At 41.0% G+C, this 25,705-nt stretch overlaps 1 protein-coding gene across 4 annotated transcripts in view; it reads right to left on the reverse strand.

The window, feature by feature from the left end:
- Positions 1-25,705, reverse strand: part of CSRNP3 (cysteine and serine rich nuclear protein 3) — a 166,587-nt gene that overhangs the window by 12,419 nt on the left and 128,463 nt on the right. For all 4 annotated transcript variants that reach the window (XM_090045588.1, XM_090045589.1, XM_090045587.1 and 1 more), the window contains 2 exons: positions 18,891-19,150; positions 1,846-2,142 (listed from right to left, as the gene is read on the reverse strand). In XM_090045588.1, coding sequence (XP_089901714.1) covers positions 1,846-2,142; positions 18,891-19,150 — 557 coding nt within the window. The remainder of the gene's footprint in view (positions 1-1,845; positions 2,143-18,890; positions 19,151-25,705) is intronic.

Here is a 25,705-nt window from a genome sequence, read left to right on the forward strand (position 1 = left end):
TTTCATACACAGAGGCTTCACTGGAACTAGAAATAAACAATTTCTCTTTCTATGCCTCTGCTATAAACACATCAGAAATGCTGTGTTCATTTGTGGACCTCTTATTATCAGAAAGCTGGTGAACTGGATGGGAAGCAGAGTAGGAACAAGAATGATTAACAGTCATGGAAGACTTGTGAAGAAAGATATACATTAAGAATTAAATATATAAGGCTTGAGAGCACACTAAGGGGGGGAGACCAAGAAATTAAAGCTGGAACCTGGGATGAATTTTAGAAGAGACTTCAGAGAAAGCACAAAGCACTGCGAGCAGCAAGAATATAATGTAGATATCTTATACCTAAATGGATCCCAAATCAGGTACCCTGGTCAGATGCTTAAATTCTACAGTTTTTCACTTACAATCTGACTGCTGTAATTACATGTGGTGCAAAAGTGGAAACACATGAGGTGATCTAGTCAAGTAGTTCTCAGCTAGTATCTCATGGAGATGTCATGGGTAGAGTCCATAAGCAGATCAGGGGTGGGAGAAGGCTGAAGTGTTCAGCAGACTCTCCCAAATGTTCTTCCTGTGCCCCTGCTCTCAGTGCATTAATTCCCAAAATGGAAATGGTGGTGCTACCCTAGTGTGGCACTGTATGTATACTATCTCTGCTGAGAGGCAAAGCTATTCGTTCAAGTGCAGCGCTGCACACATATGGCTATGCTTCTTCCATTCCAGAGCTACAGTGTCTAGCTACAGAACTAGCTTGGTTGTCTTTGCAGCCTTCCTGGCAAGAGGACCATTTGGGAGATGCACAGCACTAAGGCCTATAGAGTTGGGGGTAGTTTGACTGCAGAATGGCAAGTAAGGTTGGGGGGACTGGCAGACTGTGAAGCTGTGTGGGTCTATCATGGATGGTTGAGGTGAGTTGAGAAACAGTAATCTAGTCCATTTCCCTGATAGTGCAGGACTGAAAACAGACAGTGTATGAATATTAAAGAGTGCAAACTCCAAGAAAGGAAATAAATTGTTTAGGGTTGTACAGAGTATGTAACTTGGAATAAATTCTTGGATTAAGAAATTATGAAAAGGAACATTCAGAGAAACTTTGTGATGGTGAGAGATAGGGTGTAACCCAAGTTAGACAAATGGAAGTAGTAGAAATCTCTTTGTCTGAAACATTTAAAATTATACTGGTGAAAGCTCTGGTAAATATGCTTTAAGGAATACAATTCTGATTGTCAGAGACACTAGCTATATGACATAACAATGTCATTTCAACTCTAATATCTATAATTCTATTATGAAGGACAATGAGGTTATAGTGAAGGACAGTAAGGCATGCTTCCTTTACTGCTTCTTACTCTGAGCATGGACTTCAATTCATATTTGAGCATAATCCTCTCATCAAGAAGGGACTAAATGGGTACAGTTTGAAGTCACTGAAGAACTGTACTTAGGGGGGGAAAGATGCATAGCTAAAAATAAAAGCTAATGTAATATCCTGTGTGAAATCTGCAGGCTTAAAGGTTCATGACTCATCTATCATTTCTGGTGAGTGTTTGGTTAAAGGTCCACATAAGGATGTGGGGAACTGACTACCTGTACTTAGAAGAAAAACTTATAGAGCCTATCTGTCTACAAATTATAATAAAAAATAACCCAGTTTTAAAGGGTTAGATTTGTCTAGCACATCAACTGTACTTAACAAAACCCAGGTTGGGCCTTTTTTTCTTTTTTTAACTGTTTCTAAGACCCACAAATTTCAGCAATTAGTAATCCATTACCCTCAGTACAATTGCAGCTCCCCATGTCCGTTTATACTCTGCTAGTTAAAGAATGAATATAATCAAGTTCTTTACCTGGCATTTGATGCCTGCGAGGCTGCAAGTACAAGTTTCTGGATCACAGAATACTCGGCAGTCACAGCCACAATCCTCTCTGGACAGGCGGATGGCCCGCAGCTCATGTTTTTCCTCCACATCAATCTTTTTCACTCCAGAGGCTCGCAGCAGGGCCCTTCGTTTCTTTGTTGGTAAAGGCTGTAGGAAGAAGTACTCATCTACCTCAGTGTTGTCTAAATCAATGTCATCATCAGAAATGTCATCCAGCGTTAGGGTATTAGCTTCTTCAGATTCCACTGTGCCATTCTTTGTCATCTGTAACACAGAGCAGTTAACACAGTGTTTAGACTGTGCTCTTTCTAAAGCTCATTTATATTGCAAACATAGTAATTATAGTTTACTCATTTCATAATGCAGACATTCAGTAAATCCAAGTTGCCTAATAGGTTTTCTATAGTTTTTTCCCCCAGATATTTTTCCTTTCAGACTCAGCATGGAAATAAAAAAGAAGCACCATGAACTAAGCTTTCAACAACAGTTGCGAAATGCGGATGAAAAACCTCAGTAGTGTCACCCTCCATTTTGCTGGAAATTGCATGTCTCAGAGAAATCATGAATGCTTCATGCTGCCTGCAAATTTCAGGACAGAGATTAAGTAAAACCAAGTATAACATTTCTAATGAGCAACACCAGTGATAGAATCAATATGCTCGCTCATGTGGGCAGTAGTATCAGGCCTGAAGTCATGGAAGAGACTCATAAATTAAACTCTCTTTGCAGCAATGGTAATGACTCCTTCAGCAGGAACCCATGAAACCATCCAAATGTATTTTCATGTACTAAAACACTTCAAAACTTCTAATGCTTCAGTTTTGCAACCCCCCTTCTATCTGAATAACAGCACATAGCACAGCACTGGGCCAGCTTTCACAGATTTCTTGTTCCAGCAAGGCTATCTTCCATGCTAAACTGGGACTGTGGGGGCAAAAGGGAGCTTTAATTTACTTCTACGTTATACTGATGTATGGGCCAGCCCATAGGTGGAGTCTCAGGCTGCTCTATCCTGCCACCGCTGAAGGTCAGCTGCCTATGATGATACTCACTACTTCATTAGCCCTGCCTGTACTACCCTTCCTGTAGCTCACAGATGTACTCCTGAAGAGAAAATCATTTGGCTTGAGAATGAACCAAATGGCATATATTTCAAACAAATTCCCCAGGGAGAACACATCTGGTTCTTTCTACATTCCTTCCTAATTCTGAGCTACACAAGGAGAACACAGCACTACACGACTGAGGTGCCCCGTCTAGTTTGCAAAATGTAAACATTCCCCGCAAGTGCAATAACACCTTTTTTTTGCTGAGTGCTGCGTCCTTCTTCCTTGGTGATGAGAAACCAAGTTGATTTAAAAACAAACAAACAGATTATTAGATTTGGCCTTCTTATGGACCACAGTTTCAGGGGACGTATGCCAATTTACACCAGCTGAACATACAAGTTCATTGCTTTGTACGTGTGACTGCTGTTGGTCTAAAAACTCATCTAACGTTACATTTCCACACCATTATTTTTCAGTTAAAAGCCACCCAGGGCAACCTGGATCACACAGTCTCTAACAGGCACCTTCCATTTGAATGTATGATTTCAGATTTTTGATTGATGCAACAATTTGAGAAGGCAATGAACAACTCCAAGGGCTAACTCACAAGATCCTCATTCCAGTTTAACACAGGCAACATCTCAAGTGTTGTCCACATTATCACATTCTGCACTACCATGGACATGTGCCTCTGTAAGAACAGAGTAGAATAAACCTGACAACCTCACAATCTTCTTTCCCCACTCCCCTGGTGAGTTTATGTGAATATCCTTTTATCCCCAGAGAAACAAGCATTTGAATAAATACTCTGCACGCTCATTGTAGTGACAGATATTCTTGCTCCTTTACTGCTCAGTCTGCTATCTCTTGAAATTTCATTTCAGGTATGTGCCTTGTACTGAATACACAGTTAGTGTACAAGCTTCCAACTCTATTATATGTTTGATGTTTTTATACACCATAATTATCACCGTTGCTTAGATACTCTCCTTTCTCTATTACTTAATCCTGTCATCTCTGTTACCATGATTCTAGTTATATTTTTCCTCTATGTAATGGGTAAAGGAGCAGCTTTGCCTTATATCCATACAACTACTGCTGCTTTCACTGTGTGCCTTACTGCCTTGGGTACCTTAAATCTCCTACTTGCATTAATAGTCTGTCCTTTCCATAACCTTTTGTATTACAGCTGTCATCTCATGCCTTGTTCAAGCAGTCTAGAGTGAACTTCTACCCAAAGCTTATGGTCTTTATAGTCTTCATTTTAGCATTCTAATAATCATACAAGTTAAAGATATAAGAGACCTTCTATAATTCAGTTATTTCCCTACAAAATCAGGATTAACACAATTCTATTTGTATCAAGGGGATGATCCTGATCTCCTGACTGGCAGCTGGGGATGCTTAACACTGTATAACAAGGAAAAGTTTTCCTTAAAATAAAGTAGTGAATCTTCCTTGTTAATAATTCATTGCTATCTGTAATTCTTGAAAGATTCCTTATCATTTCTACAACTTGCCTCACAAACATAATGATTCCTTCCTATTTCCAGTGTATTCTATCCTTTCTAAAGAACTGCAGCATTCAGATAGTAGTGCCCTGTGATTTTTCACATTGTCTACCATGTTTCATACTCATTTGTCTGAACAAACTTAATTCTTTACGTGCATCCTTTCAAGTCTCTTTTTAAATGTATGGATGGGCATCTTTAAAACCTGACCTAAATGCACTTTATATAATCTTTCTGTTCTATTCCCTTGTTTTCAGTCATTATACTAGCTAGGAAGAGAGTCACGGACTCTCTGGAGCAGGAACTGCTTTAACACATTTTTCCTAGCCATTTCCTAGCATGTGTCCTCTGTCCAGACTATGATATACCCCTCTATGCTAACCTATGACTCTATCCACATATCTGCCTCATTAATACCCAGCAGTTATTTTCTTTCCCTCCTTATGTTAGCTGAATATAGTGTTCATTCATTCTGTTCTCATTTCTTAGTTCAGTGTACTCAAAAATCCATTTAGGACTTCAAAGATCATTCTTCAAAAATGTGGATATTTAAAAAGATACCGAGAAATCACCTCTCACTGAAGGTGCTTCACTCTTTGTTGTTAGACATGAAGGTAGCAACAAATAATATGATGACTCATCATTTTGAATTCTATCTTTGGTATTTCTATAAGAAACATGTATTATAATTGTTTACTGTCTCTTTTTTAATGTCATGCAGTAAGTGTAGACAGTTTAACATAGATGTAGACAATAGAGCCTGTGAAGTTTACTGATATGCTTTTAAAAAGAAAATCAAATACCTCACGGGGGATTGAATCTTTCTTTTCTTGTGTGTGGGTTTAGAAGCAAGAGTTGTCATCATAGTTTTAATTCCATATTCCTCAACCAGATCAATGCCCTCCTGGAAAGCAAGCGTAACCCCAGAATGTCACCCTCAAACTTGTATCTGGGACAGGGTGTTATTATGTGCTCTGTGGTTTGGTCAGGGTTTCCACACACAGCCAGGCAAGGTTTTTAAGTGCCACTTGTACATCACGTGGCCATACCGGCCATGTCTATTGTGTATCGTATTAAGGGTTGTCCACATCCTCCATGGAAGGCTGAAGCCCAATTGTTGCATTGCTGGGTCAGAAACAAGGTATTTATTATGGAAACCTAATAACCTTTTGCTCAAGATTTCCAACAAGATTCTTTAGTGTTGTAGTATAGGAGGTGCTCAGTTCATGTCCAGAAAGGTTTTCGTGAAATCACATAATGAGTAAGGAGATATTGAAGGTCTATGTGGATTGGAAGGTCTGGATTACTATTGATATACATTATTTCTTTGCATGTTGCTGCATCCTGTTGAATAGAGGGAGGAAGAATGTTTGAAAGTATTGGTAGCCACTGCACTGGAATTGATATCAAAATTCCAGACATACTCCTCATTACTGAGTAGAGTCGTGTGTTGATGAGTTTGATATGTCGACTTGAGGTCCAGATGGGTGCACAGTACTCAGCTATTGAGAAGACCAGGGCTAAGGCAGAAGTGTGGAGGACACCCCAGCTTATGCTGGCGAGCTCTCAGATGATGATCACTCATGTCTTTGTTTTCACAGCAGTCTTTCAGAGGTGATAATGGTAAGTTAGGAAGCGGTCAATAGTCACCTCTAGGTAGGTAGGAGTCAGGTTGTGATGCACTTTTTCTCCACAGAAGGTGACAATGAAGGTGTTATATGCTTTGCGACTTGTCCAGATGGTATGTGGAGATGATGGACTTGGTTGGATTTAGTTATAGTCTCCACTTATGAAAATATTCAGCCATTATTGATAAGTCAGAGTTCAGTGTAGCTTTACTCTGAAAAGTTTTTGCTTGTGTGGTCAATATCCTCAGTGTAGATACATTTTCACAATGATGTACAGGGCATATCACTTACACAGATGTTAAAAAGTGTCGGTGCCAGAACACTATCCTGTGGGAGGCCGTTGCTGAGTATTCTTGGGGTGCTGACCTTATCTCGTAGGTAGACCTTCATCATTCTGTTGCACATCAAAGTCCACAGCAGCCAGAATAATTTGGCACATGGCAGCAGCAGGGACAGTTTGAGCATCAGTCCCTGTTTCCACACAGTATCATAGGCCATGGAAAGATCTATGAAGGCGGTCCCAGTCTTGAGATTGCAGTGAAAACCAACCTCGATGTTTGTAATGATGGCAAGGACTTGTTCACAGCAGCTACAATGGGGTCTAAAGGCAGCCTGTTCTTGGGTGAGTAATAGGTTAATGATAGGGCTAATTCTTAGAAGTATGAGCCACTCCGGGAACTAATAGGATATGCAGAGCAAAGAGATGGGCCTATAGCTCCCAGGATCATGTATCATCTCTCCTGGTTTTGGCAAGGCTGTCACCATTGCCTCATGCCAGATTTGTGGAATATGGTTGTTCTCCATTACAGTTGAAAAATGGATTCTGGACAATTTGCCATTGTCTCTCTGAGTTTTTTTTAACCTTCTGTTTGTGTTGTTTATCAAGGGATTCCTTTGAGTTGGCCACCAATTTGGCAGTGACAGCATTTGTATTGACTCACAGGTTAGCGGCCTTTGCTGGGTTTGATGCTTCAAGTTACCCCAAGATGCTCCAGGCCCGACAGCTTGAGTACGTAAAATCTATGGATGCCATGCACTCCAGCCAGCTTTGTTGTCTACAGGTATCCAAAGATCCAAGTAGTGCTGTGGCTATTGCTGGGTCTCCAGATTGTTGGTATTGTTGGAAAAGGGCTTCGCAGTCACAGTTCCAACAAGGGATGTATCACTCTCTGAAACCTCGAGGGATGTTCTTAGCTGCAACAATAAGCAGGGCCATGAAATGACTGTACTGTTTTATCATCAGGGGGATGCAGTGGATGGTTTTCTCCACCTCAACAGTAAATCCAGACGAGTCTGCCTGATGGAAGTTCCATCTTGGCACTCGTTTTGATGGCATGACAGGGATTTCAGCCCCTATGTGTCTGATAATCAGCGTATGTTGGCTGTGTGGGAAGTCTGAGAGAACAGTTCAGGACAGGCATATAGGGGATTGAATAAAAATGGGTTTACTGATAACTAACTTGTTCTACAATATTTGTATTATAGTCTTCTCCAGAACTGACTCTGGGATCTCAGCATATAGCTTCTGAATACTAGATGGGGGATAGAAATTTCCTTTCCACACGGGGCAATGAGTAGTGGCCACTATGCTCAGGGGTATATAAAGGTAGGATCTTTTGTTAAGCAGATGCAGGCTCTGAGACAAGAGATGATCTGTGGATTTATGAGATGTGAATCCCTCATGGGCTGTTATCAAGAGAGTGGGATTAGAGATCAGGAAATAACTTTTGCTGGACAGAAAGCAAGGGCCATAAACATTTTTAATAAGTGGGGGCTTTTGGATTAGATTCAGACTTCACCCAACCCCACTACTCACTGTCCTCCACTCACATCACAGAGGTTTATCCATGTGCTGGCCATAACCCCACTCAAAGGGGTCTGCAGAAAAGCATTACAGAGTGGTCTGCAGAGGAAATAAAAAACTCCTGAACTGCCTTTCAATAGCTTGCAGTTGTCTCTCTTTTCCTGCACCTCACAAATATGATTATAAGCAGCAGGGGAAGAAACAGTAAGAATTAATAGTTATAGCTTGTAGGTTAATGTCAGCATTTTACAACCTTTTGACCACTCTCCAGACACAGCACAGTTGAAAACATATCACACCCAAATGGCTTCTTAAACAGAGCATTTTAAGTTGCCTGTGAGAATTTAAATTAAACACTTAGGGGTAGATCTAATAAAGGATGGAAGCATTTAAAAGTTAGATATTGCTGGACCTAACTTGCACAGTCCTGGGCTCTATGGTTAGGTACCTACACTTCCAGGGGAGCCTAGTTCAAGTGGAAAGTCAAGTGCCTTGGAATGATTTTTTTTTTTTTTTAAATAAATGTTTTCATGTTCCAAGCCAAATCAGCCAAACCAAGTCCACATCCATGAGTCAGTTCAGGACCATAAATGGCCCTACAACCGGCAAACTTCCTTTACCTCCACCAGGGGCTTCAGATATTTCCAAAGTCTTTTGGCAGGCATCCTAAATACAGGCCCAAGCCCAGAGGCTTGGCATTTGGATGTCCCCAAGTTTCGCCTGCCCTCAGCCATACGGCCGCAGAAGCAATCTAGGGAGGTACTAAACCATGCCAGAAGAACAGTTATCCCTGGGAGTGCTTAAGGAAAACTGCCTTCATGGACCCAGATACATGGTGTTTCCCCTGCTAGGTAATTAGCAGAGCTCTAAGCTATAGCCTTTCTACTCCAAGTGCGTTGGAATGAAATCTGCTGAAACCAGCACACTCAGCATGGAGTTCCCTAGAGCAACCCAATGCAGGGCTCACTCTTTTCTTTTGACACATAGGTGGAAGAGGAAGAAGCAGTCACGGTGAGTCATAGCTGAGAGCAGGGGCAGGCAAAATACAGACGATGGGCCAGATATGGCCTGCCAGGCACTTTCATCTGGCCTGCAGCACCTCCGCCCCGCAATGAATTGTGCCTCACCTAGCTCTTCTGCCTGTGAGGGTGGGAACAAGGCTCCTACACCTGCCCACAACATATCCTCTCATGCCTCACTCCACCCTCATGGGTGGAAGGGCCAACCCCACTAGCACTGGGCAGGGCTGCTGCTGCAGGCTTCCCTGGTGTCTCGTTCCCTCTGGGCAGCAGAGAGGGAAGCTGGGGGTGGAGGCAGGACTACAGCTGGGCAGGAGTGTGGAGTGTGAGGCTGGCTCCAGTGGGGAGCCCTCACCTGGGGGGGCAGCAGCAGCGCAGAGCTCGGCTGGGCATTGTGTGGGTGTGAGAAAGAGTGGGTGGTTCCCACATTCCCCTACATGGCACACAGCCCTGGCAGGCAGTGGGAGCAGCAGCAGCAGGGGGGGATGCTCCGCTCAGCGCTGGTACCTGGCCCCTGGCTCCGGCCAGCGCTGCAAGAAGTGCAGCCCCCACTGAATTGTTTGTTTCCCTGGTGCTCCCCACACTCACGGGGCACAGGAGGAAAGCCCCAGGCACTGGAACGGGCTAGGACAGGGATAGCAGCAGGCTCCAGCGCCCTTCTGTGCCCCACAAGTGTGGGGAGTGCTGCAGAAACAAACAGCCTGGCAAGGGCTGTGCTCCCTGCTGCAATGTGCAGCTCTGGCCAGAGCCAGGCACCAGCACCCCCCACCTGCTGCTGCACCATGGGGGGAACTGTGGGGTGGTCTTCATACCCCTTCCACCCACGACCCACACATACAGATACACACACACAGATACACCCCCCCCCATGTTGCCTGTGTTGACTATGGGAGAGGACAGCGTTCCAGAGCCACACCCCACACCCCACAAATGCTACACGACCCCTCAACATATCCTATGCCCCCCACACAAAGCCACACCACCTCACAAACTCTCTCACACCCCACCATACACAAACACATGGACGCACCCCACACCCCACCCTAAACACCCATACCCCCCACCATACCCACACCCCCCATACACCTCCCACCACACAGACAAAAACCACCAACCACACCCTGCCCCTACAATATAAAAGACTAAGAATTTATTTTTGAGTTATTATGCAATATACAGTACACAAACACAAATCATGACAAAAAAAATTTTTGTAATAAAATGAAAATATGTTATAGCAGATGTTTGACTTTCAGTGTATGATTTAGTTTTTTTCCTGGTTCTAACATGGAAACCTCCCCCTCCCAAAAGGAGCATTTCTGCGGGGCAAGGGAAAGGACTTCTGGTGGCAAAGCTTAGGAGGTAGGGCTGGGACTTCCAGGCCCAAGATGGCAGCCAAGGGACGGGGCTACCTATGTGGCCCTCGATAGCTCACCAAACCTCAATAAACAGCTCTCTGCCCGAAAGACTTACCTGCCTCTGTCCTAGAGGTTAGAGAATTTGCCTGGGTTTAGTTCCTTCTTCTGGCTCCCATCTCTTCCAGGAGTGTGTCCTAGTGACTAGGCTGCACTGGGGGTGTTCTACAATTCTCCTATTCAAACTAAGTCATTGCAGCAAAGAAGTCAAGATGAACTAAGGCAGAGAGCAAGAGACAGTATTCAATTAAGGAAGAAAGGCAATTCTGGGCTCTGCTCCTAGGATTGCTTCTGGCTTTTAAAAACTGGGAAAATACAGAAACAGTCCTAGGAATGGAAGCCAGAACTCCATCCTCTCAGCTGAATGCCTTAACTCATAAGCTACAGTCTTGTTCACTTTTGTGTGCGCACACTGTCTCTGCCCCTACAAATCTTTTGCACAGTGGTACAGCTTCAGCAGGAGGAATGGGTCATACACCCCCTAGCCTAGTCTATAGCAGCATTTTCCAACTGGTGTGCTGCGGCACACTGGTGTGCTGTTGGCCATGTCCAGGTGTGCTGTGTAATCTTGAGGGGTGGGGAGGGTGGCTCCTGGGAGGGCATGACTACAGCCAGTGGCACCACTGTTGCCCTGCGGTGCCACCATGCCCCAGTTGGCTCTGCGTTCGTCCCCCCCGACCCTGCTTGGTGTTTGGCTGCTTGCCACCCCACCCCCCGCATCCAGCCCATGTGCCATGGGATGGAAAAAGCCAGACCATTGCCATGGGACAGAAAAGGTTGGGAAACACTGGCCTATAGCTTAAGGGTTCAAATCAGGGCTGTACAACTGCCGCTGCCACCAGAGTCTCTGGCTCCCCCTCCTTCCTCTGTCTTCCACTTCCTACTGATGCCTCTGGGGTGGCATGGTGTGGCTCAGCCCATGAGGCCTAGGTAGCCTATGGCCAGGCTAGCTAGAGGAACCCAGGGACCCTATGTGGTGTAGCATACAGGGCACAGAGATGCTGGCATTGTGCAGTAGGGCAACAACAACAGTATAGTGTGGCCTGGTGTGTAGCCCCACAGGTACTCAGGAGTTGTGCAGTCCTAGTTTAAATGTTTTTCTTGGTCTTGGAGGCAGGAGACATGGATTTGATCCACTCAGGATAAAGAGGAATCTTAACTCCAAGTCTCCTACTTCCTGGATAAGTCCTTTAATGACTAAACTCTCACATGATATGTTGGTTGCCATACCACCAATAATGTTTTAAAACAGGGGTGCTCAAACTCTTGGCCCATAGACCAGATCTAATCCCTGATGCTGTGTCATTTGGCCTGGGAGACTCCCATGAGCCTGAAAATTTGGCTGTGGGGGGGAGTGGTGGCATGCTAGCTGGGGCACACAAGGCCCAATTCCAGTGCGCAGGGCCAGGTGGAGGCATCAAGCCCCAAGGCCTGATCCTGGCATGCAGGGTTCAGTAGAGACCATGTAGAGGCAGCATGTGGCTTCATCCTGCCCACATATTGGCCCCATGCCAATCTGCCCACAGGGCCAAAATCTTGAGTACCACTGTTTAACAAAAAAAGTGTATTTTGTGAGGGGAGCTGATCCTGTCATACATGAAACAGTCCCAGAACATATCTGGGGGGGACACTGACAGAAAAGGGCACGGTTTCTAAAATCTTGTCAGGTTGAAGTTCAAGGTAGTCTGGGCATGCACACAAGTAAAAAGTTATGCAACTAGAGAACTCTGAAATAGAAGAGACAGTGAAGTTTGGCAGTAACTGAGCAGGGATTTTGGATCACAATTTTGTACACAGTCCCCTCATATCTGCCACAGGCTGACTTTTTGGATTTACCCCTTAGTCCTTGCTCATGGTGGCCAGTAAAAGAAAAATCTGTAAAAATAAGTTTAATACAAACAGGAGAAAGAAGAATTTTAATAAGTTGGATTGACATAGGGATCATGACACATTTTATTTTCACATGAGTTGACAGGAAGCTGCATATTCTGTTTGCTTCTGAATTGTTAATAACTTTGTTAACTACCATGAGTAGTTACTAAATGAATCCATTATATATCAAATGTGGTACTGTACTTCTGCCTCTAAGTTTCTTTTTGAAAAGAAAGGAAGTGACAATAGAAAAAAAATTAGCCCTTTGTTGGATAAGAGGGGATTCATAGAGGATGGGAAATGTAAAACCAGAGAAAGCCTCAAATTCTGCATGTGACAAAGGAATATATTTGTATCTAAACTGCAAGTGAATAGATTTTATTCATTTTTTCTGCTTGAGATGAGTTCAACCTGCCAAGTCCAGCTCCAGTCTCAATGGTTGTGAACATTTAGAGCCAGATCCGTGGAGAATTTCTATATTAACTTGCTGCCCAATCTGTTGTAGATAACTTCAAAGACAGTGTTCTATCTAGCTGATACAAAAGCTTGAGCAAGAAGTCGGAGAAGACTTCTCTTCCTTGTAACATGGCTGGCAACCCATGGTAATTCAGTTATTAAAGGTCATTAAGTTATATTTATCACCAAAAGATGAATAATTCAATTGGCTCCTAACAGGGAGACAGTTTAAAGATATATAAAATCTAGTGAAGAACATTTTATTTGTGTTTACTTCTTCCTGTTTCCTCTCAACATTGATTTGATCCCAGTTAATTTAATAATATTTAGTATTTGATATTGCAACTTTATCAAGCCTTCTTCTGAGTTATAGGTGGAAAAATTAAGTCTTAAATAAGGCCTAGCATCACAATGCAGTTCAACCATGGTTTGAACCCACTCCAGTCTTGTCTTTATATCCTCTTGTTACCTTTATGCCTTATATTCAAGTTGCATGTGTGGCCTACGTGCCAACATGTCTTCATAGGTTTAATATGCTCAGACTGTTCGCAAATAAAATGCAGCAACTGGATGGTTGGGTTTTGGGTTTTTTTAAGTAGCACCTCCCACTATATGCCACTATATGCATTTTCTCTCCCAGTTAATGTAGAACACTTCCTGCACAAGTAATGCACTAAGCACAAAGGAGGGGTGGAGATCATTAAGGATTGTCCAGCACCTTTTCCTGTTCAGAAAAAATCTTGGGGAGTATTTAACATCTTGACTGTCACAATTGCCAGGTTAAGCGAACTGTGATACACAGGTGGAAAAAGCCAGTATTTCCTAAAGGTATTAAGGTGAAATTCATACCAATGCAAAACACCCAAGTAAGGGCAAAGTATCATTTAAGGCCACAGGGTTCAATTCACTCCAGCTTTGTAAAGCCTGAAAAATTGATCTTTTTGCCATATTCTTGCGCCTCCTTAGCAGGAAATTTTTCACAGAGTAAAGGAAATTATTCACTTCTCCTGCAGGTTTCACAAGGGTAGATATTGGACAATATCAACAGCAATATCTGCTGTTAACACTGACTGTTAGAGCTGCCTCTCCTGGTACTGGCTATTCAGAATGAGAAGGAATTCCTGATTAGTAGTGATGTTCATGACACATGTAGGAATTGAAATGTCTTTCTTAAAATCAAAGGGGTTACTCATAATTGTGTACAATAGAAAAGTCGTATGTCCATGAGCATAAAAACTTTCTACAGCTGGAGCAGCATGCTGAAACCTGCATGTCACATCTTACTGACAATTTTAAGTCCAATTTGAATGACTCAAGCTTTTTCAAACCTGTCTCCTGAATTTTGTGCACACCTAAGGAAACTGCTAAGCATATACCTCTACAAGTCAGATAAATACACCATATTCATAATACTTTAGCTTCTTTAATTGACTTTACCTAGCTTATAAAGAAGTCACAGAATACTGTAAAGATTTTTCCTGCACATATTCAAAGACTAAAAAATTAGATTTCAGAACACATACTGTTGCTTGTCAGCTATTCTTTGAGTAAATTCCCTGGTGCCTGACAGAAGGACAGGAATAATAGTGTTACACCATTTTTTGAGGGAAAGAGGAGCTGCTAGAATAAATTCTGCTCGTGTTACATGGCAGAAGCAAAACACAAGTTCTTTTCTAATGCTTTTTCTTTGGATTCTCCTTGTTCTCAAAAGAGAAACCTTTGCAGTCCGTGCTGACACATTCTTTGGCCCTCAGATGTATGAAGTTATATAACGTTCAGGTTATACTGGTTGATTTACTTTGATTACTGATGTTTCCTTGAAAGACAGTGTTATAGCTGTGATGGTCCAGGAATAATGCAAGAGGCAAGGATTTCTTAGGGACATATCTTTTATTGGACCAACTGCATAGTTGAGATACTCACACAGGTTTTTGAATGCAACACATTCTTCTGATGAGACCCAGAGAAGAATGCTTGGTGTTTGATTGTTGAAATCTATCCCCACTATGCAGTTCGTCCAATAAAAGATAGCGCCGTAAGAAATCCTTGCCTCTTGAAAGACAACACATTCAAGCAAATCCTACCTAGCTCCTTCGCATGGACCAGATGATTTTTGTGCCCTACCTCAGCAATGATTTTTTTTCTTTCTGATGTGAAACAACAGTGTTAAGACTGACCTGAAATCTACATTTTTTAAATTAATTTCAAGTCACTTAAAAATTATTTTAAATAGAAGAAGAGGGAAAGTAAGAAACATCTATTTGTGAAAAGTAAAATAAAAAAAGAGAAAAGTACCTAGTGCCAGAGCCTCACCCCTTCATTTGATGCATTTTAAACAAAGCTGACAAAGAAACCAATATTTTTTTCCTATGAATCTTTATATTTTAATGCAATGTAGAAATTAACAAACTAGGAGAACTAAATAAAAACCTATTAATTTCTTTCCTTTCTGTACGCAGCTGTTATGGTAATTTGTAAAACTTTTAAAGCAAACTTTCCTCGCTTCATTTTCCGAAATGGCTGTGTATGCAGTTGCATAGCAATTGACATGCAAGTCCTGACCAGTGCAATTCAAATCAGGATCATCATCACTGACATTATCACCAAAGAACTTTGTTGTCTGTCTTTGTTGTGCTCATTTAGAGACAGCACAAATGGCAAAATAGCTCCTCCATCTCCATAAAGGGAAATCAGCAAGGCCCAGCTGTCATAAGCAAACAAAACATCCTCAACAGTTTAGAATGATCGCCTAAAAGGCGAGATAATGTATGTATTCCCTCAGACTGCTAGTACTAAGTGTAATTCAAGGAGACTCAATTTGAACAGTTTAAATTCTTCCCTCACCCTTTCACAACTACCACTTAAAAAAGAAAGTTGGCCTTTCTAAATATCTAACACGGTGCTACCTGTCCTTCCTTGCCCGGTCTCAAACATGCTGAAACCATATCTCATCTCAGTGATATTATTTTGACATCACAGTAGCTGCACTGACCTCAGTAAGGTGTTCATTCATGTCTGAAATATTTATTGGTAAACAGTGTGGATCTCACATTTGTTATTTCTCATACCCATGAGTGACTGGTGCCTCCTGTATCTGGGGGGGCATCTACAGTAGCCACCGATGGCAGCGGCCCTGTCGGGGGGCACCAGCCCTACTGACAGCATCCGTGTTGGCCATCGGAGGGGCACCAGCCCCATCGGGGGGGCACGTGCACCCCCTTGCACCCCCTGCCATAACTTGTGGTTTTTTCTCAAAATCTTGAGGTAAAATTATCTTAGCTTTCATTTTTATGAAAAATCTATTCCTCATGGTTATGAAGAAGGACTTGAAAACAGGACTAAAATATACTAGAGGCATAAAGACCAGAAGGCAAATAAAAAGAATATCAATTTTTATTAGCAGGGACATGGCCATGCTGGAGGAAAGAGTCCGGAACAGGAATGAATGGTGACCGCCATACTGCTCTAGGATGAAAAAGTGTTTTGCCCCCTAACTCATTGATTGTTAAGCCAATTGCACAATTTGGGGGGGTTTGACCCATGGGTTTGTTTGGTTTTTTCCTACTGCAGCTGTCAGTATAAGTAAACTGGCAAACTTACTAACCTCAAAACAGATGGGGAATGGAACAGGATGAAAATGAAATGTTTATTGTTCAACCAACATCTACAGAGGGAATTTACAGGAATTTAAAAACCTGACCAGAGGTCACCCTTTACTTTAAACAAATCCCCACTGTCAGCACTGCCTTGATATGTGAGGGGAGTTTGGCTAGACTGCAGGGAGGATGCACTGACTTCAGAAGGCAAGTGGAGAGGGGAAAAAGCCCAGGCTCCAACAGTGCTTTCCTTCTACCTCAACAGGTCAGGCAGGATGTTGCTGGAGGGACTGGAGAATGCATTGCACCACACCTAGAAAAGAGGGCAGGAATGAGAGCACATAGCTGAGTTGCGCCTCCCTCTCCAAAAGCAGATTAAGATTTATAGGACCCACTCCCAGAAGTAAATAGGATATTCTTGCTCATGAAACTTGTGCCTATTTGGAGAAGGAGAGGCCTGAAATCTCTGTAGACCCTGTAATTTTAACTTGTGCCCTTGCAGGTCTCCCTTTGTATAGTATCCATATGTCCCTGTGCTGGGCTGAAGACTAGATGCACAAGTGATCTAACTCCTGGGACTAGAACAAGGCATCTTGGTAGTTATAGAATAGGAGTACTGTAATCCTACACATAATGCTTATTATGGGAGGTGAATGGGTGCACACTCCTCATACCAGAGCTACTTACTAAACCTGTAGCCTTCTGCTTCCTGTCCCTCCCACTGTGTATATTCCTGTCCCTCCCACTGAGCACATTTTACCAGGATGACAGTTTAGGGTTAAAAATTATTTTCAAAATCTATTCCCTGTTCAAAGAAGAAACTTCAGGAGGCTGAGAAGCCTTTGCAATATCTGAGTATTAAAAGCCACACAGAATTCTTAAGGAGTTCAGAGCAAAAACTGTGCAAAAACACCTGGGAGGCATTTTTCAGACTGGGGATAATGCCAGTTTGTTTTGGGCAATTGCCTTGTAATAGTAGTTATAACAGAGATAATCTCTGTATAGTCTTACAATGGGAGAAAGGCTGAATAGCAGTTGGGAGGCTACAATTCTAAAAATCTTTGAGACCTATTTGTGCGTATTAATTGGAAAACAAGCCCCAAATACATGGAAACAAAGACTGTTCATAGATATTCTTAGGGCCTTGTCACACAGTACACTTAGCACACGTCTTATCTGAGATTGCTGTAAATATTACCATGTTGCATCAAAAGTCAGAACATATTCTGAACAGTGACATGATAATGCTTACTATAATCTTAGCTTGCTCTGGACAGTGCTAGAACCAGCTGTGCCCCCTGCTTTCTCCAGACACTAAGAGGTGCAGTTTACACATCTTCCCAGGAGAACATGCAACTCCCATGCCTGGAGCCCATGTCCTCCCTGTCATGCTCCCAGTACTGCCCAGCCCGGGAGCACCTACCTCTGCTACAGCAGAGCAAGTTAGGTGTCTGTTGCTGCTGGTGGGCATGGGGAGCTGAGCCGCAGAGAGGATGCTGTTCCTGTCCCTGCATCTGTTCTAAGCTTGCATTTTAAGTGCAGGTGACATGTTGTAAGTGTAATATGAAACACGGCCCTCAGTGAGCTCAGTGGACTTTTACCACCGATTCAAAAAGATTGAGAAACAGACCCATTGTTTCTAAACATCATTTTTCAAATGACACCTTCAATGTTGAATGTCTACTATGCTGCATTTCAAACACCAACCTCAGGAGAAGACATGGGATTAATAACAATCAAAAAGTTCTCTAGTGTTATTTAATCTCAGACAAAGAGCTGAATTAACTTCAAGCATTCGATCTGTAAGAGGACACTTTCTAGCTAAAAAAGAAAAGATGCATCTCAACATTGTTAATCTCACAATGAAAACATTAAAAAAAAAAGGAAGTGTGCTTCTCACCACTGATGTTTACTTGCTGGCAAAATTTGCCCAAGTCAACTTGAAAAATAAACTGGTCGGTTTCAAGTTCTATTTTACCAAACACACAGTTGCCTTGTTCACAGTCATCTCCTACAGATGAATGATGGGGATAGAGCACTGAAAAGGGACTAAAGAGGCACAAGCAGATCCTCCTACCAAGCATGGTAGGTGCACTTGGGCAGACCTTGTCTCTTCTCTGCACCTCAGTTCCTCCACCTCAAATGGTGGAATGGAGATTAATTGACCCCCTTTTATATCTATAACTAGGTAGGAGCTAGGTGTTAAGGTTATGGTTTTGTCATGATAATATTTGGTAAATATCACAGCAGAGGTACAAGGAGAAAGAGGAGTATTTGCAGAAACGGATAAAAAGAACCCTTCTGCATCCACTTCCTTTCTCTGGAACATAGCCTCAGTGAAGCTGTAACATGGATGGTTAATGCCCCATCCTTTCCTAATGTCTCTCCCAGGATCCTGTGTTTCACCTGCTGACTAAGCACCAGGGTAGCTCACAAGAGCCATAGTATTGCTTCAGATGCATGGCTTTTGCTGTTGCCATGACAACATCTTAGTCAAACACACTTGTTTCATGATTAAAAAAACATAAATAAAATCATGGAAGCACTTCTACTTGGACCTGCTAAAATCTTATTTTTATCAAACCTAAACTTTGGGCCTATATTGACCTAACAGCATTCATTTAAATGTGGGAGATAAGAGACCAAGTCTTGCCAATTTTACCTTCAATTTTAATGAGTTAAGTTTTTCCTCCCTTAGATGTTCTCTTAACATCTCTCGATGGAGCCTTTCTTGTTCCATGGCAAACTCTCCAAGTGTGTACTGACGCACACTGTTGTGGCGAGTAGACATGCCCAACGTGCTTCCTCCTTGACTGGGAACACTGGTGAAACCTTGCCGTCGTGTAAAATAGTACACGGTAACACAGTTAAAATGAACATTCTTCGTCCTCTTCCGTTTTTCCCTTTTCAGGATGGATGAAGCTAGAATGGAGGAAAATTATAATGTTATTATAAACCTGGAAGTTGCACAGCAAATCCTTATTTGCTAGATCATCCTATTCACTTTAAATTAAGTGGATTACTAACATGAGCAAAATTTTGCAGGTGTAGGATCCAAATGGCAAGGTTATTATTAGAGAAGAGTAATAAAAATCATTTATAATAATAAACAAGACAATAGAATTTGGCTAATAAATATACTCCACTGGTTCACGCACAAGGTAAGTCAAAGTGTTTAAGCAGTGCAAGGAGGTGAATATATACAACACTACTAAACAAAAGCTATTAAAGTCATACAACTGCAAATGTAATGATTTGCTTTAAGAGCACAGATAATGTTGGTCAGGATGCTAAGGTTTTTCAGTACTCTCTTTCAAAATGTTTTACCTTTTACCAGGAAAGCAAATTAAGCCCAGCAAAAAGGACCTCAGAAATTGATTAACAACAACACAACTCTTTCCCCCTTTTCTTCCACTCAGCTTAATACTTTAACCCTATGAACAGCACATTGTAATATGGTGGAGGTATAATATTCATGAGAAGTTAGCCTGCTTCTTTAATTTCACACAGTCACATCTATTTTTTTCCATTTCTTAATTCACTTGCATACAAATGTCTTCCTCTAAGAAGTGCACTAAATTAAAATGGTGTCAGATACCTTATTTCTATATTGAAACGTATGCTCAGCATACATGCCATTAATAACATAAACGCAGAGACTTCAAATAGGAATCCATGGTGTTCAAAGCATTCTGACCTGTTGTGGTGTTTCCAAGTTCTTTGCAACAGAAGGATTACTCTATTATTTTTCCATAGTCCAAAAAGCACCTGAGCAAAAGGTAAGCACTGGCATTTTCTGAGGGGCACCTTGAATCTAATGAAGGGTGCCTTGAGTCTACAAAAGGTTGAGGACCACTGGTATAGGCATTTGGTGACCCTTGGTAATGATAGTCAGCAGCTGTCCCTCAGAAATGGCTGTACTTGGCTCTTCTAGTATAATAAAACCACAGACTTGTTCCCTGACTTTGAAGACATAATTTATTTGATTTATTGTAAATTAACAACTGAGGAACTGGATGATGAGTTACCGCCTTGCAATTTAGGTGCAACAGTTGCACAGGTATGATATGAGAAACCAAACTGTCAGAATACAGGTACTGAAATCATTTAAAAAGTGTCCAACTATTTCTGTAACACATGAAGCCATTTTATAAAAAGCAATAAGGCACAACAGATGTACATTGTTGGTCTAAAATTCCACTCTGCCAGGAGATTGGAAGCACCTGGCCTTTGGCCCCAGGTTTCACCACATTTGGTTTGCTGTCAGGCCAAAACATGCATCTCATGCCAAATAATGTTGTGTAACAAAGTTTGAGGTCAGAATTAAACAGGGAACAATTCTATACAAAGAGATTCCCAAACAATGAATTGCAGCTTCCTTCACTCATCTTAAAAGATAAGGAATTGCTTTGTTAAGAAAACTAGAACTTGCATGTTTTACAAACAGATGTAACATACCCTTCTGATGAGCAGTAGTGCCATGAAATAATCTCACATTGACTACATGCTGGTCCGCAGTTATAATTATTGTTTGGTCAAATAAAACATACACTTCTCCAGATGTCCCTCCAGGTGTGCTAGATTTTATTCATAAATAACCATTGAGTATAATGTTGCAGAAGCCCTGCTTTATTTTACAGACATTATTTTATTACATTCATTTAACTGCAACTTTGTATGTTAACAGTCTTACTCTATTTTGTCAAACAGAGAGATTATCTGAGTATATCTGTTATAGGTAGAGCTGATTAAAGAGGTGTCCAGGGAAGAGCTTTTTTTTCAAAAAAACATTTAATTAAAAATGTTTCACAGGTACGTGTCAATTTTATTTCTTTTTTTACTAGAAGAAAATTGAAATAATCATTTCAGGTTTTTAGTTTTGTAATATTTCAGTTTTAATTTATGCTTTTGATTCATTTCTTTTATATTTTTTGTCTGGGTTAATATTTTAAATTTTAATACACTATGTTACATGTAGTATTTTATATTATAGCCACATTTTGAAAACAATACATTTTTTACCTGATCAAAACAAAATGCTTCTATGTTTCTTATGTAGCTGTACCCCCCTGTGTAGCAGTATTGATATCAACTTTAATCTTCAGAATGGGTGGGATTTCTGTCTCCCAATCAAATTGAAAACATAGAGTTGTAGCTAACAATGGGAAAGCAATGGTGCATAAAGTAAAAGAAATAATCTCTACTAGGGCTGTGTGAAATTTCACCAGGTATTTCATTTCAATGCTGTTTCAACTTGTTTCGAGCTTGAAACAGCGAAAAAGAAATGAAACGAAGGGCTTCAAAACAGCCTCAAAACGAAACCAGGGCACTTGAAATGTTTCAAAGGTTTTGAAACATTGTGAGTTTTGAAGCTGGGCTTGCCTGAAGGGAAAGAGAAAGTAAGAGGGTGGGGGAAGTGGGGGGAAGGACTGCTCTGACATTGACTGTGTAGCTGGCCAGTGGCTGATCCTTCCATGAGGTCCCTTCCAATCCCAGTGCTCTGGGAGGGACGGAAAAATAGCTGTGCCTTTACACACACATAGTCACATGTCACGAGTTTTGCTTGTCAGCAGCTTGAGGTGCTTTTTCCCAGAACCCCCTGCACCTATCTCCTTGAACATTGGCAGGCTTCATGCCCTCAGCAGGGTCCACCATCTCTGCAGATTTCACGCCACTGTGCTTTCACATGCACATGTGATACAAGTTTTGCTTTCAAGAATTTGAGGTGCAGTTTCCCAGAAACCCCTTCACCTATCTCTTTGCAACTTAGCATACTTCATGGCCTCAGAAGGGGCTACCATCCCTGCAAATTTCATTCAAATCAGGCAAGAAATTTCATGCTTCCCCATTATAGCCTAGGGGTGAAATGTTAAAACAGCAAAACAGTTTCAATGAAATGGAACTGGAAGAGTGCTTCAAAATGAAACAAATCTCAAAACCAAACACTGTCCCTTTGAAACGGATGTCAAAATGAAACGGTGCTATTTTGCACAGTTCTCATCTCTACTATATTAAAGAAAGTTTAAAAACTGAAGTTGAGAGTAAAGTGAGTAATTTAAGAGAAGATGTTCATGTCTTTAAAATGCATGTGGTTATGAAGCCTATAATCATCATAATCTGTAATATTTGAGGGTTTAAGGGTAAGGATCTTTTAAAAAAAATATATATATATCCCTTAACACTGAGATTTTCTCACAGTATTGTTTAGTGGCAGGAATGAGTTGCTGGTTTTGTTTTGTATTTTAGGTGTTTTTTATGGAAAAAAACAATAATGGATTATTTTCTTCTATACATTTCATTAATCTATGATCACAAATTTTACCCACAGTTACATTTAAAGCTTAATAATTAAAACAAAACCAAAAGAGAAAATAGCTTGAACTACAGAATGGTTTTTAAAACTAAAAATATCCTTAGTTCTCTTGCCTATAAAAAAGCCATAAATCCTAAAAACACTTTTGTTATAAATTATATCCCAATCACTGGCTTTTATGGCATGTCAGATTTTTGTTAAAAAGTGGAAACATCTACCACATTTATAACAACAGCACTGAAGTGTTGGGATCATCCCCTGGGAGAATAAAACATTCACACAGGTGATCTCTAGATTTTGGAGGAGGTGTTAGGTTTTGGAGGGCTGGAACTGATGTGAGCTAGCTCACAGAATTCCTTTGATCATGTGTCTAATTTTCTTTCACAAAAACTTTTAGCAATTGCATTATGAATGGCATAAACATCAAAAGCAATATATAATCCTAAAGAAAAACAGTTAACACAGGATTAAGATAAATAATCTCATTAATTAAAGATAAAATTATTAATTAAAGGTTTATTATCATAAACCTTAAGAATGATAAACATAGGAATTTCAGAGCAAAGGCAGTGTTGCCAGCTCTCTTGATTTTATTGGGAACCTCATAAAGTTTTGTTTTTTCTAAGACTGCACTTCTTAGTGGTATGTAAATTATGCAAGAATCTTATTTAAGAGAATATACAATGTCTGGCCTATCATGCAAACAAGAAAAGCTTGAAAAATATGCACACTAAAGGCTTACAAACCAGAATGCAAATCCAAAGGATGCAAAATATATTGTGAAAAGAAACAAAAAAAACTAACCCTCTTATTTTTTGGAATCGCTTTGTGATTTTTCTCAGAAAAGCAAAACGTGATAAAATTACACTAACAAGCAATTCAAACCTATTAATGCACAGTTAGGACATCATGCTAAACCTATATTATTATGATTAGTCTTGCACATCAAACTTTTAAAAAACTGTTAATTTAAATCTGTCTCTCCCCTCCCCGCCCCCACTCTTTTTGAGAACACACTATTTTTTCTCCCTTCTTATCCATGGGGTCACTACATGACAGAATTCGGATTCTGCACTGTGTTTCTGGCCTTGCTACGTTACACTTGGGAAGCAATGCAGATATATTATAGTCATGAGAATCTTATTCATTAAAACAAAGCAAACAAGAGCTATGGAACACAGGGTGATTTTGCTTTTATGTGGTTGCTCAGGAGCATAATTATGGGTTCTACCATTCCATGTTTCTAAAGATAAACAGACAGTTCTGCAGAGATGCTAAAGAGGTATTGCTAAAGAATAAAAGGGAAAAATAGCTAAAAGTTTTGACAATATAATGCTTTGTTTTTTAAAGATGGAAAACAATTCTTAACCTTAGCATGGTTGGTTGTTTCCAGGTTTCAAAGCCACTTTCTCATTTCTGTTACCCTTTTGGGCTAAATACAAACAATCAAAAAGCCCAAAGCTGAATTGATTCAATCTTCACAGGTTAGTTTAATCTTCATAGATTGAACCAATAAGCAAGTAAACAGACATTCACTTTTGATTCTAGAAATGCAGCAAATGGTTGCAGTGGCCCAGGTCAGAAGCTGCAGAGAGGGGTGCTAGGGCATGCCGCCCTGCTCATCTGGAGTAGACAACCTGAGCCAAGGCTAGCCTGCCAAACCTGTGAGCAGGGGAGTGTTGCTGGGGAGGTACGAAGCATCCTGGGATACTGGGGGACTGTGAGTTAACCTGAAGCTGGAGGGAATCTGGGACCAAAGTTCAATAAATTGATTTAACCTAAATCAGTTATGTCTGATACTACATCCATCCAGGTTTATCTTAAACTGGTTTCAGCCATTTTGAAAGCAGTTTATGCCCACTGAACTTCTTTTGCTGTATTACAGATTTGAGCCTGTTTCTGATCACTTCTACCATGTATAATTTCTGTTTCTAGCTTTGTTGTCTTTTCTCAGAAAGCACTACCACTCAGGTGACAGAATAAATACAGTTCCTTCATTTTCACAGCCCTGTGCCTACATCCTGAAGTAACAACTCTTTGTTCACACCGATCATATTGCCTTTTTTACTACATCTGAAAGGAGTCTAATAGAGGTGTCAAAATGTGGTCAGGTGTCCAGGGCAGCTGCCACACACAGGGGCGGTGGCAACTTCCAGTTTCCACTGCACTGCCAGTGTGAATGTGCAGCTGCAGAGGCAGCTGTTTTTTAACAGCCCCCCCTCCTCTCCAAAACACCAGTCACCCTACTCTAGTTATGCCACTGCTGATAGTTTTGCCATTTCTCGTCGCATACAATGCCTGAATAATGTGACTTTTTGGCTACTACATGCACTGGAAATCTTTAACAGCTTTTAAACTTTAGAAGGTTTATATAGCAGGGTATAGATCTTTCACAAGCCAAATTAAGTGCTATAAATTCTATACTCTGTTGGTAACCTTTTACATTTTTAATGTTCTGGTAAGCTTTAGTTTTTTTGGGTCATTCACAGAATAAAAATAAGTGCATAATATATACAACTACTTGTAGCAGTTCAAGAAACTGGCATGAAACCTTTGGTACAAATCAGCTAAAAACAGCCAAAAAAAACAAGCTATAGTGGGCACTGTGCCTGAAAACCTAACTGGAAATGCAATTGGAAAATATATCAATAAAAAGAAACCACAAAAAACCCTTGCTCCTTTTTAATATAGAACAGATATTCTTTCTGGTCTAATACATATTTCCAGAGAAATTTTGCCTCCATCTGACCCTCCAAAGTAAACAGCCACGTGCTTTTCCAAATCAGGGTCTTAAATACCTTATTCAGTGGATGTCACTGAGTTTTCTAAAACATAGCATAAAATAAAAGTAAAAAACCAAACAACTTTTACATGTAATAAGGGCATTAGACCTTACTCCAAAACTATTCTGGAATATAATAAGAGCCAAAGCAAAATGAAACAGCAGAAGTTACTTGAATCACATTGCAAGGCCTCCGTTCAGAAGCCTCATTCACCACTGCAACAAGAGTTAACGGAGAGAATGGCATGTATGTTGAGTAGTAACCTTAAGTTGGACACTAGTGGCTTGGCACACTTCTGCAATACTTTTCACTTGCTCGAATTTCCTGCAAAACTTTTGACTAGTAAAAACAATGTGATACATTCAGAAATAAAATTTCTTC

This window comes from Crocodylus siamensis, chromosome 4 (assembly GCF_052110815.1).
Source record: "Crocodylus siamensis isolate JL-2025a chromosome 4, ASM5211081v1, whole genome shotgun sequence".
NCBI classification, from domain to species: Eukaryota; Metazoa; Chordata; order Crocodylia; family Crocodylidae; genus Crocodylus; species Crocodylus siamensis.